Below are 20,488 nucleotides of genomic sequence, written 5' to 3'. Positions count from 1 at the left end.
CTCTTGTGATTTAAAAGACAAATACATAAAAAGCATGACAACCTGCTAACGAGCAAATCATGTACAAAGATATAATTTAAAACAGCAGAAAGAAGGGGACAGTGCACCTGGATAGAATAGTTTTTGTAAGATATTAAAGACATGATGGCATTATATGCATGCAGGCACTCACTCATGCAAACACAGCAGTGTGCCCATGAAAAGGCTAGACATTTTATAACTCAAGCTATGACATCCTGGAAAGAGAAGAATCCTAGAACTGGGAGTGGTGGTAAATGCCCGTATTTCTGGAACTTGGGGGAAGAAAAAGGAACAAAATCATAAAAACAAAATAAAATAAAAGGCAAGGGGCTGCCAGGCTTGCAGGCTGGAGATGGGTCAGGGACACAAATGGGAAATATAATGGACAATGCAAAGGAAGAGTGAGCTAATACAATTATGTGTCAGTGTAGACTCAACAATTATAAAAATCTGTGATTCATGCCACAATTCTAGTACTCAGGAGGATTACACAGATGAGAGAGGGTGGAGAAAACCCTAAAACTAAAACACACCTGTGCTAATCTAGTTTATATTGTTGATAGTAGGGGTGGTGATGAAGACATATAAATTTGGCTTATGAAGAATAGTCTATTTCTTGTTTAAATTCTGTATGTGTCTATTGTACCCTTTCTAAGAAAACCAGTTTATTAATTAAAATTAATTAAATAAAAGTAAAAGAGAAACAAGAGAATAAGACTAGAAAAATCTACAAAAAGGCCATATCATAGGACCTGGAAAAAAGCATAATTTATAGCATAATAAATAGCAAAATGGCAGCGATGCTAACAGGCTCTCGCTTATGTTCTGAGGCAGAGGTCTCATATTTACCCAGGCTGGCCTCATTCTCTAGTAAGCACCTTTGTTGTGTAACAGAGATTTTTACTCTTAGTTTATGGAAGGGAAATCTAAACCTCTTGAAATGTCACCAGTTTTCTGCTACTCATGGTGGTGCCTCAGACCACACTGGAGTTTATGCTAACAAGGTGCCTCACAGTAGATCTCTAGCTAGCGTCATGATGGGGGGGGGGGCATTCTTAGTAAGACTAATCATAACATTAGGGGGTAGAGAATTTTTTTAAAGTCATACGAGACTAATGTCCTGACCTCCTGAGCAGGACAATCAGCTAGAGTTCATTTCACTCAATATGGCAATACTTTTATTCAATCACACCAACATACAGTCCCAATAAAACTCAGGATACCTAAAGCTCACTAGAACTACCAGGTAGTGAAAGACATTGATTGATAAACAGAACAGATCCTAAGAACCAGAAAGTGCCATGTTTAAGACCCAGTTCTTACATGTTGCCCTTGGCGCATCCTACTACCTGCCCCCCCCCCCCCCATTAATTAGGTTAGCATACAAAGTAATAAGCTTTGTTACGGCATTTTCATACATGTATGTCATCGTATTTCATTTTCATTCACTTCCCTCCCCATGCTTCCTGGCCCACCTTGGCTAGTTGCCTTCCTTCACCCTCTTCTGCTTTATTACATATCTTTCATTCTTTTCCTTTTCAACCCTCTTTGAAGGTCTTCATCTGTTCTTATGATCCCTTTCTTGGTTTTATCTCTTACACACACATACAATACAATCTTAAATCCAGGTTCCTCATATATGAGAAAACATGTGGCATTTGTCTTTAATAGTATCTTTTATATTAAAGCTGTAACAGTAAGTATAGCCCTTCATGAGTTCGGTAAATTGTCCCACAGAGAATGGAGTCTAAGGCTCCTAGGATTTGTAGTCATCTGTAAAAAGTACAGATAACCTGGGAACTCCAAGTTTATAATAACATGTCCAAAGTAAAGGGAAGTATATAGAATAACCCTATAAAATTTAACCCAATTTCCAATAGTTAGCGTTAGAATTTATTATATATTACTGGCCGTTACTGTAAATATAGATGAAATTACGTACTTACAAGACACTGACATAAGCCATTAAAAATTATTCAATCACACTCATATTATATCCAAATACACAATTAATTAAAAGTGAAATGATAGAAAAGGATATTTGCTGCACATAGTAACCACAAGGAAGAAAGAAGATGTATAATCTAATATCAGACAAACCAGATTTTACATCAAATTTGTTACAAAAGACAAAAAAGGATACTGTATTTTGACAGATGTCAATTCATGAGGAAGATGTAACAATTATATGCATAGATGCATCCAACAGAACAGAAACAAAACATGTGAAACACACACATGCAAAACTGAAAGAAGAAATAGACAGCTCCACAAAAGCAGCCAGGAACCTCTACTCCACTTTCAATAATGGCCCTACTAGGGATAGCTATAATAATTTGAAAACCACCACCAACAAAGGAAATAACAAGCCCTGGTGAGGATGTAGTGGATCTCATGCATTGTTTTGGAAAATGTTAAACTGCATAAACACCTGCCAAAGTTTGATGACTGCTCAAATTTTAAATACAAAGAAATCATATGACTTAGCAAGTACATTCTTAGATGTGTGTCCTTCTAGATTGAAAATAGGTGTTCAAACAAAAACATGTACACAAATGTCCACAGAGTTATTATTTACAATATCCAAATGGTAAGAAGAACCAAGTATCTTTACAAATGAAAAAAAAAAATGTGGTATAAAACTATAACATGGACATCATCCAGTCAAAAGATGAATAACTGTGCTATGTGAAATAAGCCAGATACGGAAGGCCACAGGGCATATAATCTCATATTCATGAAATATCTAGAAAAGACAAATGCATTGAGATAACAGGCATTTGGTGGTGGGGCCTAGGAAGCAGAGTGGCGTTGAGTGAGCAATAGTTTTGGCTGTACATTGTGTTACAAGCCTCTGAGTTTCAAGTAGTTAAAACGGTTAGCATAAGCTCTCTCTCAATGCTGGGAATGAGCCCTGTGCATACTTGGCAAGTCCTTTTCCATTGAGTTACGTCTCTACCATTTACTTCACTTTTATTTTGAGACAGGGCTTTACTAGGCTATCCATGCAAGCCTTGAACTTGTGATCCTCCTGCTTCAACATCTCAAGTAGCTAGATATATAGGTTCTATTATCAGTCCCAGCAAAATAGTAAAGGTTATAGAGGAACCTAAAGTAAAATTTAAGGAAGGTCCTTTACACATACCCTTGACTCCAACTGTTAATCCATAATCTGATGTAAACAAAACCACACAGAAACAAGAGTCAGAGGCTACGTACCGGTCAGCGCTGCTGGTTTGGACAGTGTGCTGTACTGGTTCTGTGTGGATACTACGCTCTGCCGTGGACTCAGGGTTGGTGATGCAACAAGTGAAAGCTCCTCAATGACTATGCTGCTTTTGGGATGATTCTTGGGAAGTTCATTTAACCTTTGTTCTAATGAATACTTTAAAAGATCCAACTTCTGACTTGATTCGTTAAATCTCGCTTGAGCCTTGCAAGGAAAAGAGATATTGTTGTCATTCAAGCCATGATATTCTTCAAATAGCATATTAAAAAGCTAAAGATTCTTTTGAAAATTACTTCTGAAAGTGCTTTTCTGTCTGTTACTTTTCCTGAGCCAAGTAATTTCATGACATTCTTTGCACCTTCTGCTACTGCGAATTCTATCCTAAAATGATGCCTTAATTCTTCCATCCGAAGCTCAAGAGGGCTTATCACAGGTTTTGCTAGGAGAAAAAAAGAAACAAAATTTATTTATTCATTGAATCATTTCACTTTCTGACACCTAGTGATTAAAAACCATGAAAAAGATGTGAAGTAATGACATTAAGTTAGTTAAATCAATAAACACAGTAGTAATAAGGGACACAAGGTTGAAATACAGAATGTTGTTTTAGCCATTATATGCCTAAATCACACATCTGTAAAAAGATTTTGGACCTGAAGACACTGGTATGTATAATTTGATGAGATAAGAAATATAGTAGTTCTCCATACCACCAAGTTCCATATTAGGGCAAATATATGGAAGCGACCATCTCATAAAATAAAAGAAAACAAAACCCCCAAATTAATACATTCTTTCCTCCCTTAAAGATTTATTTTGCTACTTTATATGTATGTGCATCACCTGCATGCCCAGTGTCCACAGAGGTCCGAAAGCATGTTGAATCCCCTAGGACTGGAGTTAGGAATTGTTTTGAGCTGCTGTATGGGTGCTGGAAATTAACCCAGACCCTCTGTAAAAGCAACAAGTGCTCCTAACTGGTAAGCTGATTCTCTAGCCCCAACTGCCTCTTTCTTAATGAAATTTATTTAGCATCCTACACCTATAAAAGACAACAAAAATTTAAGTGTACTCCATCACCATTATCAAAAGCCAGCTCATTGGTCTGGACGGCCTGAAGAATCTGCATTCGGATGACTTCTATTTTTGTCTTGCTATCCTGGAGCAGTTGCTGAGCTGTACCATGGAGTTTCCGATCCTATCAAAAATGAGTTAGAAAAGGTAAGCAGAGAAAAGGATAACTCTTTCTTATCTTCTGAAAAGACCAACTGATAGCCTATCAATTGAAAAAGGATAAGCTGCACAATTGAATAATGTTTGTTCTTTTGAGGCAAAGTCTTACTATGTAGCCTTCGCTGGCCTGGAACAGAAGCCCACCTGACTCTGCCTCACGCAGTGGTGGAATTAAAGATATGTGCCCCCATGTTCAGCTTCTTAATAAATAAGCTTAAAGATACACAGACAAGCACAGACAAACAGACACACAGGCAAACAGACACACACACACAAACACACACAGGAACCACCAACTTTCAAGGGTAATAGAAAATGACCCTTATTGGTCATTTATTGACCCTTTATTGGTTCCAACAACTTGAGAGAAAGTAAGTGAATCTTACTGATTGACTGACTGACTGATTATATTGCTGAGGATCAAATCCAGGGTATTATCTATAACAGGTGAGACTCTACTATACCTACACATATCTCCAGTGATGTATCTGAGTAGTACATATATAAATATACCAAAATGACTGCTATAAGCAGGGTGATATATCCATGACCTTCTAGGTATCCTTTAAGGGTATATGTGTCCTAAAGGCACCCAAAAGCTATAGCTCTAACATATATTTCAATACATAGTATTATTATTATTGTGTGATGCTAAGCCTTATACAGCACTGAGCTATACCTCCAAACTCTCAGTATATAATAGTAACTACAGTTTTCAAGCTGTACTTGAAATCTCTATAGACTTATTCATCTGTCCTAAAAACTTGTAGCCTATGACCCACTTATTCCTATTTCTCTTCTCACCTTGTCCTCAAACAAGGGTTCTATTTATTCAACTTTATTTTCAAGGGTCTACATACAAATAAGATCATACAGCTTTTTTTTTTTTTTTTGAGCCTGGCAAATCACACTTGGCATGATGTCTGCTAAGTTTAGGTAGACTTCTTAAAAAATAAGAATGTCATTTATTTAAATTTAAATCATTTATTTATTTATTTATTTATTTATTTATTTATTTATTTATTTTTGAGATAGTTTCTCTATGTAGGCCTGGATGTCCTGGAACTTGCTCTGTGGATCAGGGTGGCTTCGATCTCAGAGATCTTCTGCCTCTGCCTACCAACTGCTGGGATTAAAGGTATATGCTGCCATACCCAGTGCAAATTAAAACTTATTGTTGGTGGTGGTGGTGGTGGTATGTGTGTATATGTGTGTGTAGGCATGCATGTGGTGATCTGAGAACTACTTTTGGGAGTTGGTTCTTTCCATCATCGGGTCCTGAGACTGCACTCAGATCAGGTTTGAACAGCAAGCACTTTCACCTGCTGAGTCATCTTGTCTGCCCTAGAATTTCCTTTTTAAAGGTAGCAAAGTATTTCATTACATGTTGCATGTATATCGTATAATTTACCCGTTCGTCAGGTAATGGACACGTCTTTGAATACTTAGTAATATTTTTAAAATTCAAAATTGCAAGTTTCTTTTGCCTTAGTTTTAAACCAAAAGGGATGTTCCCCCTTTAGCATAATCAATAACTTTCAAAATCAGAAGCACAGTAGCTGATGTTTACCTCAGTAGTGAAACTTCAAACAAATTTTAAAATTTGTCTTATTAAATTTTAGTTAATGAGATTGCTCAGCAGTTAAGAGCATGCTGCTTTTGCTCATGTTGGACAGCTCATAACCACCTTTAACTCCAGTTCCAGGGCACCCATTGCCTCCCTCTGGCCTCCGTGGGCTTGTGTATTCACATGCATATACCTGCATACATATCTATAATAATTAAAAGAATAAATGGAAAGCTTTAAATTTAAGTCAAAAGTTCAGGGAGTATCATATGCATTGGCAAATTTTAATCATAGGCAAAATATCTGTGTTCCCTTAAATTAGGAAAAAAAGATAAAGGAACTAGAAAAGCCTTTTTCCTTTTCTTCTGCTTCTCAAGTATTAAGAACATCAGATAAATCAGAAATCTGAATGACATCTGAGGTCAGATCAGAGTTAAGGGAAAAACAGTGTTTGCCCTGAAACTCATAATTAAATCAGACATAAATCAAACTGTCTCATGTGTGAAAATGACTACATTCTCATAGCTGTTGATTTTTTCTAGACTGTAAAGGGAGACACTGCTCTCTAAATACAGAGCTTCAGCATTAGATAATACTAAAATTATACTGCCTAGTATGTAATTATAGTTAAAAATCTTTTGGAGCAAGAAAAGAATGGTTCAGTATCTCATCTTTAAATGTAGAACTATCACTAGTAAGAAAACTACATAATACTATGGTTTTTCAATAAAGCTATTTCCTTCATTATTTTATCACTATAATAATAGGTTTTTTCTCTCCCTACCTCTCTTCTCCGTCTCCATGTGAGAAAGCTTCTTATGTATCCAAGGCTGGCATCAAACTCATTACATAACTGAGGATGGCCTTGAATCTCTAATCTTTTCTCTAATTTGCCTGGTTTATATGCAGTGCTAGGGCTTGAAAGCAGGGTTGTGTGCATGCCCAATAAGCACTGTACCAACCTAACCATGTTCTCAGCCCAGAGGTTCTTTTAACTATTTTAACACTTAAACAAATGTCATAGCGTGATGGAGCCTTTTAAAAATGACTTTGGGCAACACCCACCATCTTTAGCAGTGTATAGTTATATATACCAGTTTTAGGCTTCCCTGTATTTAATATATTTTTCAGACATTCAATACATTTTTACTGTGCATCTAATTATGTAGAAAGCAATTGATAAAGTTCGCCCAAGGTATACATGCTGGTTTACATACTTGAGAACTGCTGACTTTTATGTTGATAAAGTCTTTGGGAAGACTTTTATATTTCTTAGGGTTAGACATATGAAAATTCCAATATGTAACTAAATTTGAACAAAAAAAAATTCTTATGGTTCTACCTAATAGACTAATTAAAGTAAGTAATAACAATAAGCACTTTACAATGCTTGCCAATTATATTTGGAATGGATATTTTATAATTATAAGCAAAAATAACTGTAAATTATATATTTAACTTACGCATTTTTCTTTTTTTCTTCTATTGAAAATAGATTCTTCTCTCATACAATACATCCCCACCACAGTTTCCCCTCTCTCCACTCCTCCCAGCTCCCAACCCATACACATATATGATGCCACCTCCTCTCTCCCCCAGATCCATTCTGCCTCAGTTTCCCTTCAGAAAAGAAGAAGCGTCAAGAGACAACAACCAGTACAACAAAACAAGATACAATAAGACAAAGCAAAAGCCCTCATATCAGGGCTGGACAAGTATGCATTGTTCTTTACCTAATAAAAAAAAAATGCCAGGCATGATACTGCATGTCTTAAATCCCAACACCCAGGATGTGAGACAAACAGATCTCTGTGAGTTTAAGGCCAGCCTGGACTACAAAGGAAGTTCCAGACAGCCATAGCTACATAGTGAGAAACTACCTCAAAAACAGAAAAGGGGGGAAAAAAACACATTGTTTTGTGAAGCCATGCTGATAAAATGTATCTCACAAATAAACGACTATCAAATAATTGAGCTCATTAGTATTTTAACTTTTCTATCATATTTGTAGCTCACTTTCCATATGTTAAATATTACCCGACTCAGTTAAAATACAAGGTTTGGCCCATGAAAATCCTAACTCATGAAGCTTTTAGTTTGATTGGGAGAAAAAGGGGTATTTCCCAATTGGGGAAAATATGACACTTTGGGAATAGAAAGGAGGGAGGAAAACATTGGAAAGAAGCCTAGATTTTAACACATAGCTTTATATACTATCTGAACATAAGAGCAGCACCCATCTCTTTAACAAGATTTATCAAAACCTTTAGAGACTGCTCTGAAAAAGTCAGTGATGCTACAAGGAGCTACAACTGCACAATGAGGAAACGCTTAGAAATACTACTCCTTAGACAATAAAGTAAGACAGATGTATCTCATTCCTCAGGTCTTTGTATTAATAGTAAAAAATCTTAGTCATATAAACGATAACATAAAAGTTACAGTACACAGAGACATGAAATCAAAAGAATGTTCAATACTGGCCAATGGAAGATAAGTGGTAACAAATGAGTGACAGAGCAGCATTCAGCCTAGTAACAAATAATGAGCCTGTAATAAAGAGTGTCAGTGCACCAGGGAGGAGCTATAAGATGTAGTGGCCTACATAAAATTGCATTCTAATGTTAAAACACATGGTAAAGAAACTGATCACATGGCAGGCATGGATGCACAAACCTAGAAGAATGAAAACTTAGACAGCAGGAGGCAGAAGGATCACAAGTTTGAAGCCAGCCTAACTATATAGGAAGTTCAAAGCCAGCCTGGGCAGACAGGGCTTTAAAAGGACAATACTCTGCAGGGAAGAAGGGATGGGGACACAGGGGAGAAAAAACTATGTACATTAAACATAGACTAATTTCAGGTTAGTGTCAGTGTACTAAAAGAGACAACAGTTGCTATTTTACTTATGACAGTAAGAGATTGTAGCACCTGGGGAAAGAACTTAAGGAAGTGAGAAGAAGTCATGAAAATATTTGGGAGAAGAAATACGTAGACAAAGGGCCTGAGCAGAGTGTGCTAGCTACATCAAAGTGTAGGGAAAGGGCTGTGAAGGTATAGAATACAGATAAAAAACTGTTTTAGAAGATTACACAAGGACAAAAATTCGTGGGTTTACAGAATTAGAATAAAAACTTTGGATTTTATCTAAATTGTGATGGAAAATCATTCTGGGGTTTGAAGAGAAGGTTGAAATTTTTTGACCTACTTTTTCAACAGGCAACTCTAGCTATATCACATATAGGAATAGTGGGCTTTATTATACAGAAACCAGTAATTAGACTACTGAAGAGGGCTTGATTGTCAATTTGAAATTAATCATTCCTGCCAGTTGTTTTTAAACAAACTCCCAATTGTTTGATTTCACCAATAAAGCCTCAGGAGCCAGATGCTGGGGTGAAAACCTGTTAGCTCAGAGAGGCAGTGAAAGCACCCAGCTGACCTCCCTACTCAGCTGATGTCCAGAAGGAGAAAACCCTTCCTACTCAGCTTGCGTCCCATAAGGAAAAAGCTCCTTCTTCTTTTCCCTGCTACCTTAAATACCCTTCAACTCAATGTCCCTCCTTTCTACTTCCTGTCTCTCCCTATTAGTCATTCGGACTTCTCTCACTCTATGTTTTGGGTTTTTTTTCCCCCATGCTCACTTCCTGTCAAACTGGAATCCTTGCTCCTCCTCTTGACCTAGGGTTAACTATTTAATCCTTTTTACAGAAAGCTCTTGGATTAAAGGTGTGTGCTAGGACTGAGCCACACAACAACTGGAAACAGGTTTTTCCAGTACACAATCTCGGGGTTCATAATGCAATCAAATATCCTGTAACACCTGCCCCAAACTTGTTGTTCTGTCTTGTGAATTTTGTATCAATGTGAACAGCACATTCAATTCAGTCTGTCTGCATAACCATCTAAGGGTCATCTTTGTGTTCTTCTTCGCCATCCAGATACGAACAGCTTGAGTCTATCTCCGTTATTTTTCCTGTAGCATCAAGACTTATGAAGAAATTTAACCTGACTCCTATAAAAAACAAACTACTTAAACTTCTGGTCTCCCCACATAGGCACACCCTCTTACATATGCACTTGAACAAACACGTGCACATCATACACACAAAAAGTGAACCTACTTATCCTCTCAAATAAGTTAGGTTAAAGACTATGCTACAGACTTGTTCTGGCCATAACCACGTCAGAGTCTCAGCCAGACCGCTCACAAACTGTCAGAGAGAGCAGTTACCTTCTGCTTGTGGAGGAAGTTTCATCACACAGCCCATTCAGGCTTATAGTCATGATACTCCTGCCTCAGCAGCCTATGTGTAGAGATTAAAGGCATGGGCTACCAAGTTCTGCTGAATTTATTTTTTTTTTAAGAGTTCTTTTTTATTTTTTTTAATTCTTTATTAATTACACTTTATTCACTTTGTATCCCTCCTGAGGTTCCCTCCCTCCTCCCGTCCCCATCCCTCCTCTTTCCTCCACCCTCTCTGCATGCATGCCCCTCCCCAAGTCCACTGTTACAGGAGGTCTTCTTTTCTTTCCTGCTGATCCTAGTCAATTAGGTCTCATCAGGAGTGGCTGCATTGTTTTCTTCTGTGGCCTGGTAATGCTGCTTCACCCCTCAGGGGGAGGTGATCAAAGAGCAGGCCAATGAGTTCATGTCAGAGACAGTCCCTGTTCCTATTACAATGGGACCCACTTGGATACTGAATTGCCATGGGCTACATCTGTACAGGGGTCTTAGGTTATCTCCATGCATAGTCCTTGGTTGGAGTATCAGTCTCAGGAAAGACCCCTGTGCTCAGATTTTTTTAGTTTTTAAGTATCAAATGACCTTTCAGATTCCACAGTTAAGAGTTAAATGATTTGTTGATGATTCTTCTCCAGGTTTCCCAATCACTTGCACAAGCCATTACTATTATTTGCAATTATTTATACATGCTATTGACTTTTTAAAACAGGTCTTCTAAAATCTTGTATCTCAGAACCTACCATGAGTATTAAAACTAGATCCTTTCAATATTCTACATAATTTTAATTCAATTATCTCTAATCTCATAAAAATATACTTTGATCCTTTGAGAAGCTAATAGTTAAGATCATATCGAGACGAAAAAAATGTTAAAACTGTCTTGGAGACTACAGCAGCTGCTAATAGGCTTTGGTCTTCTAATTAAGTATCATTAATTAAGAGACTTCCTAATTAAAAAAGCTAGTGGAATACTGAGTATCTGTTTTAGTACTATGTTCACCGGTCTGCTTAGTTTGGACCTATGGTTTTCTGTACCTTATTCATGTACTTCTTTGATTTTAGAAGAATGCAGTGGAACCTATAGCCCTTTTATCCACACTGTTTAACTTGAAAGTGGTCTTAAATTACTCAAATTAACCCATCAATCCGACTTTAAAAAAATCTTATGACAGACAGCAGTAACTGGCTTAATTTAATCTTAAAATAACATCATGTAGTAGAACATTTCATAACAACCTTTAATAAAATAAGAAATTTCCTATACTAAAGGCCAAGAATAAAGCCAAGTTAGATACATTAGCAAATGTCTGTAATCTCAGTACTTAGAAGGCCAAGTCAGGAGGATTGTGGATTTGAGGCCAGCATGGGCTAGATAGTGAGACTCGGTGAAGGCAGATATTTGTGGTTCTTCAATATGCTGAGAATTAAGTGGCACTTGAGTGCTTATTCCAAACCAAGACATATACCACCAGGAAACAGCATGGAAGAAGATGTCACTGCAAGAATGTAATATCCAGAAAATAGATGTGAATTGCCATCTTTGAGGCAAGACACAGCCACTGCAAACATAAACCCAGAGCAGCTTCAGTGGCTTGCACAAGAGTATGCCAGCCAACAAACAGGCACGAATAAAGTGCTCATGGGGCCCTCTCCCTGATGAGGTATGCTACTGACAGACTCAGAAAGAGGAAGAGTTAGTGTTTTCAGTTGTGTAAACCTGGTTGAGCATGATATAATGGACAGTTTCAACCAATGGTTACATAGATGGCTTTGATTATAATCACTGGGTCACAAAGTCAAACAAAGAAGGCATAATTATGAGGAAAGGGGGGGCACATTAAAAAAAAACAAGAAATTACAATTTTATCTCTTATTAATAAATCTAAAAGGTTAGTGAATATCCTATCAAATAAAAGATTATTACATTAAGTTTTTGAAATGCTGTATAATCTAGCTAATTTTCACAAAAACGTTAAAACCTTAGTTACTGCACACACTCTTTGTTTAGTGGAAGAATACAATACAAGACATTAAGAAATGATTCTTTTCTCCTCTCATTTTAATCTCTTCAAGCTGGAATAAAAAACCAACAAAGAGCTTTTATTTTGAAGTTATAATGTATATATTATATTCATATACATACATAATAGTAAATACTAAATAATAAATATCAAAGAGCTTTTATTTTGAAGTTCTAATATATATGATGCAAATATACATATATTATATATATTCACATATGTATATGTATTTATTTACTATATATACATGTATAGATGTATGTATACAGAAACACAAATAAAAATCATGGGGCTAGTGTGACAGTTCAGTGGGTCAAGGATACCTGCTGCCAAAACCTGATAACCTGAGTTTGATCCCTGATATTCACATGGTGGAGGGTAAGAACTAACTTCCACAGTTGTCCTCTGACCTCCACAAGCATGCTCTGGCATGCATGCCTGAACACATACAAACCGTACACAAAAATTATACATACTAAATACATACATGAGGAAACATTGATGCTCAGAGATAAGAATCTTTAGAATAACTTGGGAATTGACAGGTATGATTTATAATAAATGACATCAAATTTTTAGAATCATAAAATCTATGAAACCTTATGTTGGAATATGGCTCAAGCCACAGTACATCTACAAGCATATGCTCTCATTATTAACTGCTCCCAACACTGGTTTTCAAATGGTAGCTACAACAACACAATTTCAAGAATATACAGTGGTAAGCCAGGTAATCAGTGAGGCTAGAATGTTGGCTTTTCACCTGCCCTTTCCCAAAGCCTGCTTGGTTGGAAAACTCATTAGAACCTAGATTTTTCTGTAATTTGTTTTGTTTTGAGGTAATTTTCAACTTATAGAAATGTCAGAAATATGAAGAACTCCTTCATGTTCTTTACTCACTAACTAGGTTTTGAGAAAATATATAATTTTTATACTATTGCTTTTAAATACATTTCTATTTTTGTCTATATTTTCTAACTTTGAGGCTAAAATAATCTCAGAATTATTATATACTGCTTAAACTCTGAAATTACTAACCCAAACCATAAAAATGTGTCACTAAAGGAATGAAAAAGATGAAAGAGCGTTAGAAGGCAGCAATCACCTGTTGACCTCAGAAATGAGCTCCTATCTCCAGAAGAACCAAGTCCAGCACTCTGTGAAGGTGTACCTATGACAGTTAAATCATTCCTATTACTGATACTGGGGCAACAACTGAAAAATTTAGGGAGTAGGCAAATAAATATGGAACCTACAAAACTAGGGATTTACTTACCTTTGAAGAGCCATTTGAGTACATCTGTATCATGTTCTCTGCGCCTTGCTTTACTTTAAGTTCTATATCCAGTTGTTTCTGTAAGGCCATCAATCTATTGTTGCTAGTAGAACTACGAGAGTCACTATTTGGAGTATCTGGAGTCCTTGGACAATCTGTGTATAAAATATTATGTTAATGTTACTAGGATCAATTGCTGCTTAAAACTGCAATGTCAGGGTGAGTCTCACCAAAATATGTGTGAAAACGTACAATTTTAAAGCCCAATATGTTAACTGATATATATTAATAAAAATTATCACTAAAAAAGTTAACATATTCAAAGAAGAACAGAGTTTGAAATATATTTCAAGTCACTTAAATGAAATCTTATGTTTATAGATAATAATGATTTCAAACAACTCAGGCCAAGAAACTGCTTACGTTGCAGAGCTACCTGCTAAGTCAGCTTACTCCCTTATAGAAGTGACAGTTTGGGGCCTGGAAAGGTACAATTCTGGAAAGGTACAACCTCAAGAGGTTGAGGCCAAAGGATCATTACATCTTTAAGACCAGTGCAGGCTACAATAGTGAATCTGAATACAGTCTGTCTTACACTGAGTTATGCCTACCCAAGGTTTTTGTAATACTACTATTTTTAAATTAAATAATAGCAATTTGACTGCTCTGTTCAGTAATAATTCCTCCTCCGTTACAATACTGATAATAGAATAAAATGTCCAAATATTACACAAAATCTACCCTGGTGATTCTCTGTAAACAGAACTGAGTAAGAGTTTTAACATGTGCTGACACTGAGTGCTAATGTATTAAGTATAAAGAATGTTGTTCACATTGTTTTATACTCTGAAAATATTTTACTACAATGGAAATTGTTCAAGGATAATGACTGATAGCAAATTTCAATAGGAGAAAGAGACCAAATATTTATGTCTACCGTGTATTACATAGAATACTATGTTGCTTATAAATTAAAAGCAAAATATAAATGACTTCAAAAGTGATTATGCTGGGAAAATGATTTCTAACAATTCAACTATGCCTCTAAATGTTCATATTGAAAGTCATTGGTTTCTTAGATAGCCACACTAGTTCCCCTAATTTAAAAACAATAGACAAGGACAAACAACTAGGTCAGACATGGTATGTCACACCTGTAATCTCATCAGGAGATGGAAACAATAAGACCTTGAGTTCAAGGCCTGCTTAGACTACAAAACAAGACCCTGCCGCAGAAAACACAAAAAAAACAAAACAACAGTCATATACAATTTATGAGTCACAAAGACTAATCAAAGCACAGAAACATGTCTGGGGGAGGCGGGGCTGGAGAGAGAGCTGAGCAATCTCCAGAGGATAAGGTTCAATTCCCAGCAATCACTTGTCAGCTCACAACTTGACACCCTCACACAGACACACATGCAGTCAAATCACTAATATACATAAAAAAATGAATTATTTTTACAAAGAAATGTGCCCAATATCATACAGCTATAAAGTGACAAAGCAAGATTTGAACCTAATCAATTCTGTTTTGATCTCTACCATATTAATTGCTGTGCTATATTATGTGCTTAGCATTTATTCTGTTATGCATTTAAAAGCCCTGTAAGCATCTAAACTCTGTATATGTATGAATATTTAAGAATACAACAGTAGGGCTAGAGAGATGGCTCAGCAGTTTAAGAGCTCTGACTGTTCTTCCAAAGGTCCTGAGTTCCAGTCCCAGCAACCACATGGTGGTTCACAACCATCTGTAGTGGAGTATGATTTCCTCTTCTGGTGTGCGTGAAAACAGAGCATTCATAAAGTAAATAAATAAATCTTTAAAAAAGAAAGAATTCAACAGTATAATCATGTAGCACATGAGCATGTGTGCAACAATCCTTAAGTAACTCTTTGAGATAGATATTATCTACTTCAAGACTCAGACAAAGCCACAAAGTTATTAGCTAGAATTCAATTCAGGACAGAGTTCTATTTTAACTGAGTTTAAAAAAAAAATCATTTTTTACATGAAACAATTATAGAAAGGTGACATAAAATGTACCTAGGTTTTCAGATTAGCTCACAGAAACTACTTACCACATAGAGTACAGGGGATAAGAGTGCTTAGATCTAGCCAGGTATGACAGCCTACATTTTTCTGTTTTGTTTTGTAGACAGGGTTTTTCTGTAACTGCCCTGGTTATCCTGAAACTTACTCTATAGACCTGACTGGCCTCAAACTCACATAAATCTGCCTACCTTTCCCTCCTGTTTGCTGGGATTAAAGGCATGAGCCACCACTCCCAGTTTGGGAGTCCATAAACCTTTGAGGCAGGGGCAGAGAGATCTCTGAGTTTGAAAACAGCTCTGTCTACAGAGCGCGTTCCAGGACAGTCAGGGATGCACAGAGAAACTCTGTCTTGAAGGAAAGAAAAAAAGTATTCAGATGTGAATTACTTAAGATACTGAGATCCAGTTCAAACCTTGTAATACAGCAAAGTTACTGAATGGCTGTGTCTCATGTACCTCTTCTGTAATGAAATCAGCATGCACTTCACAAGATTATTGTGAAGATTACATGAATTATGTACAATGTCTTAAAAAAAAAGGCGTGGTACATAGTAAATAATAACTGGCCAGTTGCTTAGAAAATGATCTCCACTGAAGTTATAATATTAAAATCCACAGTATTGTTCTGAAAAGTTTTTTTTTCCCTTTTCCCTTTTTATATAAGTATACAAAGGTTGTAGAAAAACTCCAAATCACACAGAATCTGAGGCATAATTACCATAAAAGCACATTTTAAAAAGAACTAAAGTATACACAGAATACAAAGCCCTCTGCTGAGGAGAGAACAGGAATGTGTTGTTTGTAAAACAGCAGATGTTGTTTAGCCTGGGATGAAGGGAGAAATGATCCGTGTCTAAACATTTGCTTTTAAATCAAATGAAAGCTGTCCTCTTCCTGTTTCCATATGGGTCAGAGAATCAACAGTTAAAAGGTGGTAGGGACATAAGTTGCATCACAGGATGAATTCCTGGTGGTTAGGGTTGTCTAACAACAATATGGTCTATGGTCTGCCTGAAGATGTAATAATGTTCCTTGTCTCTGGAAACATGTATACAAAATTGTATTACGTTTAAGAGAGGGTGTGTATTAAGTTCTTGTATATTACTGTAGGTCAACTATCACACTGAATTATTTACTGTATGTATACTAATGGAAGTAGTATACACTGTTTTCAGTCTGAAGGACAAAGGGAGCACAAACAAACAAAAAAACAGAGGAATCAGAGCTCTAGAGTCTGTATTGCAGGATAACCTGTGGCTGTTACTCATTGGTGTGGTTATAACTGCATAATTAACACAGCTATGTTGCAGCTATTATAAGGAGTAATACTTAAAGCACACTAAACGTTTAGTAGATTAAATCAAAGCTCAGCTAAGCAGCTGATATTCCTCTTCATTTCATCTTTAAAGAAACTCTGAGAAATAATTTTCAAAGGTCACAAATGCAAGCACTGGCTTTTGGTATGTTTCATAAGATCTTTCATTTTTATTTGGAAATTACAGAAATAGCTAGGTACAGTTTCTTATGCCTGATTCTCAGCACTCAGGGCTAAGGCAGGAGGATCACAGTGATGCTGAGGTCCCCATGGACTAAAAAGTAAGACCTTACTATAAAACAAAGAAAATCAGGGGATGTTGCTCTGCATGCCTTACTTGCTACGTTGCCGACTTGTCTATTGCAACATTAAAAAACAAACTGTTTCCAGCATACTTGTTAATATTTCAAAACTGTGGTTACAAAAAGTCTTTAATATTGTTCACTCTGGGTTGGTGAGATGGTTCAGTGGGTAAGGAGCTTGCATCAGCCTGATTACCTGTATGTTCAATGCCTAGGACCCTCATGATAGAAAGAGAGCCTGACTCTCAAAAGTTGTCCTCTGATCCCCTGCCACATGAATTCTCCGTAGTGTGTACAGATACAACATAAATGAATAAAAAAAAAAATTAAAGGAAATTTTAAAAACTGCTTATAAGATGAATTTTTTTAAAATTCTAAGACTGCCTTAAACTATATGAAAAAAAATGTTGATATAGTAGTATGTTTGTTTAAGACAGAGTCTCACTGTGCCCTGGAACTCACTACATTGCCAGGCTGGCTTCAAACTCATAAGTGCTAGTTTTACAGGTGTGTAACAACATGCCTAATCTTAACATATACTTTGCCCCCATTATTATGAATAAGGACAAATCTCCATGCATCTATTATTAAACTTATAAAAAAATAAATACATAAAATAATTTGGGGGTTATCATAAGAAATTATGCATACTTCTAATCTTCTAAATATCATTATGCTATTTTAAAATAACATACAAAATCAATAAATTTGCTTGAATGATTGTACATCAAGATGGTTTACATTTTAAAGTTACAGTAGACAGAACAATAGAAACAGCTCAATGAAATGTCTTTATGAACACTAACCAATATAAATGTTATGTTGCTATGTTTTAAGATGGATAGTGGGCAAGATTAATTCTTTCACAGCAATATCTTTAAATGCCTACTAAAGAAATACCCAAATCAGCAACTAGGCTCTAAAGACCTATGCTGTGCAGTTCTAAGCTAGCCTACCACTACTACTTTCCTGGCAAATTTGATGTTAAGTTAAAATTTTCAGCAGTTTCTGAGAAATGAAAAGCATACTACTGTTAGTGTAAGCATCAGTTTTTCTAGGAAACATTTGCCAACACCGCTCAGTGTAACTGGGCACACACATTCTTCCCTTGACTGAAATTTTATACACTATTACAATGATCTGTTTTCAATTTAGTTTTCCCTTAGAGATTCCAAGAATCTTGGGTACTAGTACTTGGTCTTATCTACTATAAGAGAAGAGGTTAACAGCACATCAGACACATAAAAAAATAGGTTAGCATTGAAAATATGGAGATGAAGCTTTTAGAACTAGTGAGAGAAAACAATACATGGATTCAAAGTAGTCAATCAACTCTAATTAGATATAAATGAGGAGGAAAGGTGAGCGGGGATGGGTAATAGTAACTACAGTTTTCAAGCTATACTTGAAATCTCTATAGACTTATTCATCTGTCCTAAAAACTTGTAGCCTATGACCCACTTATTCCTACTTCTCTTCACACCTTGTCCTACCACAGAGGGACTCTGAAAGACTTCACCCAGCAGGGTATCAAAGCAGATGCTGAGAGTCAAAGCCAAACTTTGGGCAGAGTGCAGGGAAACTTTTGAAAGAAGGGGATAATAGAAAGACCTGGAGAAGACAGGAGCTCCAAAAGGAGAGCAACAGGACCAAGAAATCTGGGCACAGGGGTCTTTTCTGAGACTGATACTCCAAACAAGGACCATTCATGGAGATAACCTAGGACCCCTGCACAGATGTAGCACATGGCAGCTCAGTACCAAGTGGGTTCCCTAGTAAGGGGAACAGGGACTATCTCTAACATGAACTCAGCAGCTGGCTCTTTGATCACCTCCCCCTAATGGGGGAGCAGCCTTACCAGGCCACAGAGGAAGACAATGCAGCCAGTTTTGATGAGACCTGGTAGGCTAGGTCAGATGGAAGGGGAGGAGGACCTCCCCTAACAGTGGACTTGGAGAGGGGTATGGGAGGAGATAAGGGAGGAAGGGTGGGGTTGGGAAAAAATGAGGGAGGAGGACTACAGCTGGGATACAAAGTTAATAAACTGTATTTAATATAAAAAATAAAAATTTAAATTAAAAAAAGGAACAAATAGTTTCCTTAAAAGAGACTCATGGGGTATATAAACCCCTAGACACAAATATGTGTACAAGTATAGGGAGGTCAAAAAGATAAACATACTGTTAGTGGAGAAATTAAGAGTATTAAAGGAAGAAGCTGAAGTAGCATGGAGATGCCAGGCTATTATATAGGGAACCTTTGACATGTTAAACTTTGTACTATATTGTTTTAGAGAATGGAGACCTATTGGGAAGAAAAATAAGGGAACAAAAGGATCAAAACAGTATGAGGAAGCTTGACTGTGAGATGCACTTAAGAGTCCCAGCACTCAGGAGTCCAAGGCCACAGTTAACTACTAGCAAGTTTGAGGCCAGCCTGGGATACTGGATACTGGACCAAAAAACAAAACAAAACAAAACAAACAAACAAAAAAACACAAGGAGGCAAAGAAGCAAAACCAACCCAATCAATAAAAACCTAATTCCCCACTGAAGTGGGTTAAAAATAATGCTGGTAGCAATGTTTAAGCTGGAATGAAGAAAAACAGGCTGTAAAGAAGAAAAGATAGAGATTACAGATCTGTTATAAGATATAATCAGGCCTTGAAGACTTGATGGGAAAGTGAAGTTCGTTTTAATTATTGGTCATACGGGAATAATCAATATCTTTATACCAATTGTTTTCCTGTCCTCTTAAAAATATTTATTTTTATTTTTGTGTATATGTGTTTTGTCTGCATGTATGTAAGTTTACTGCATGCATGCAGTGCATATGGAGACCAGAAGTGGGCACTGGACACCTAGAACTGGAGATACAATTGGCTATGAACTGCTAGTAGGCGCTGGGAACTGAACACAGGTCTTCTGCAAGAGCATCAAGTGCTCTTAGGCATCTCTCCAGGCCCAACTGATCACCTTTGAATTTAGGAATGTGGTTGACATTGAGTCTTTCCTGTATTAGAAAATTTTTCTTAAGATTTTAATACTCCACAGAGGTTTCACATTCTAATCAAGTGAGCTTAGGTGCCTTATGCTTGACCCATACCCTACTAAAACATCTTATTCACGAAATACCCCAGGGAGGAACATACTGCCTAGCTTCTTTTTCTTTTTAACAGAAAATAAAAACAAGGTCTGAAGGTTATCCAAGTGGTGTGCAA

General features: G+C 36.6%; 1 protein-coding gene across 3 annotated transcripts in view; it reads right to left on the bottom strand.

The window, feature by feature from the left end:
• Pkn2 (protein kinase N2) overlaps positions 1–20,488 on the bottom strand; it is a 104,733-nt gene that overhangs the window by 42,129 nt on the left and 42,116 nt on the right. For all 3 annotated transcript variants that reach the window (XM_021643422.2, XM_021643425.2, XM_060392596.1), the window contains 4 exons: positions 13,594–13,748; positions 4,331–4,448; positions 3,544–3,689; positions 3,241–3,454 (listed from right to left, as the gene is read on the bottom strand). In XM_021643422.2, coding sequence (XP_021499097.1) covers positions 3,241–3,454; positions 3,544–3,689; positions 4,331–4,448; positions 13,594–13,748 — 633 coding nt within the window. The remainder of the gene's footprint in view (positions 1–3,240; positions 3,455–3,543; positions 3,690–4,330; positions 4,449–13,593; positions 13,749–20,488) is intronic.

This window comes from Meriones unguiculatus, chromosome 10 (genome assembly GCF_030254825.1).
Source record: "Meriones unguiculatus strain TT.TT164.6M chromosome 10, Bangor_MerUng_6.1, whole genome shotgun sequence".
NCBI classification, from domain to species: domain Eukaryota; kingdom Metazoa; phylum Chordata; class Mammalia; order Rodentia; family Muridae; genus Meriones; species Meriones unguiculatus.
This window is presented reverse-complemented; position numbering and strand designations above follow the sequence as displayed.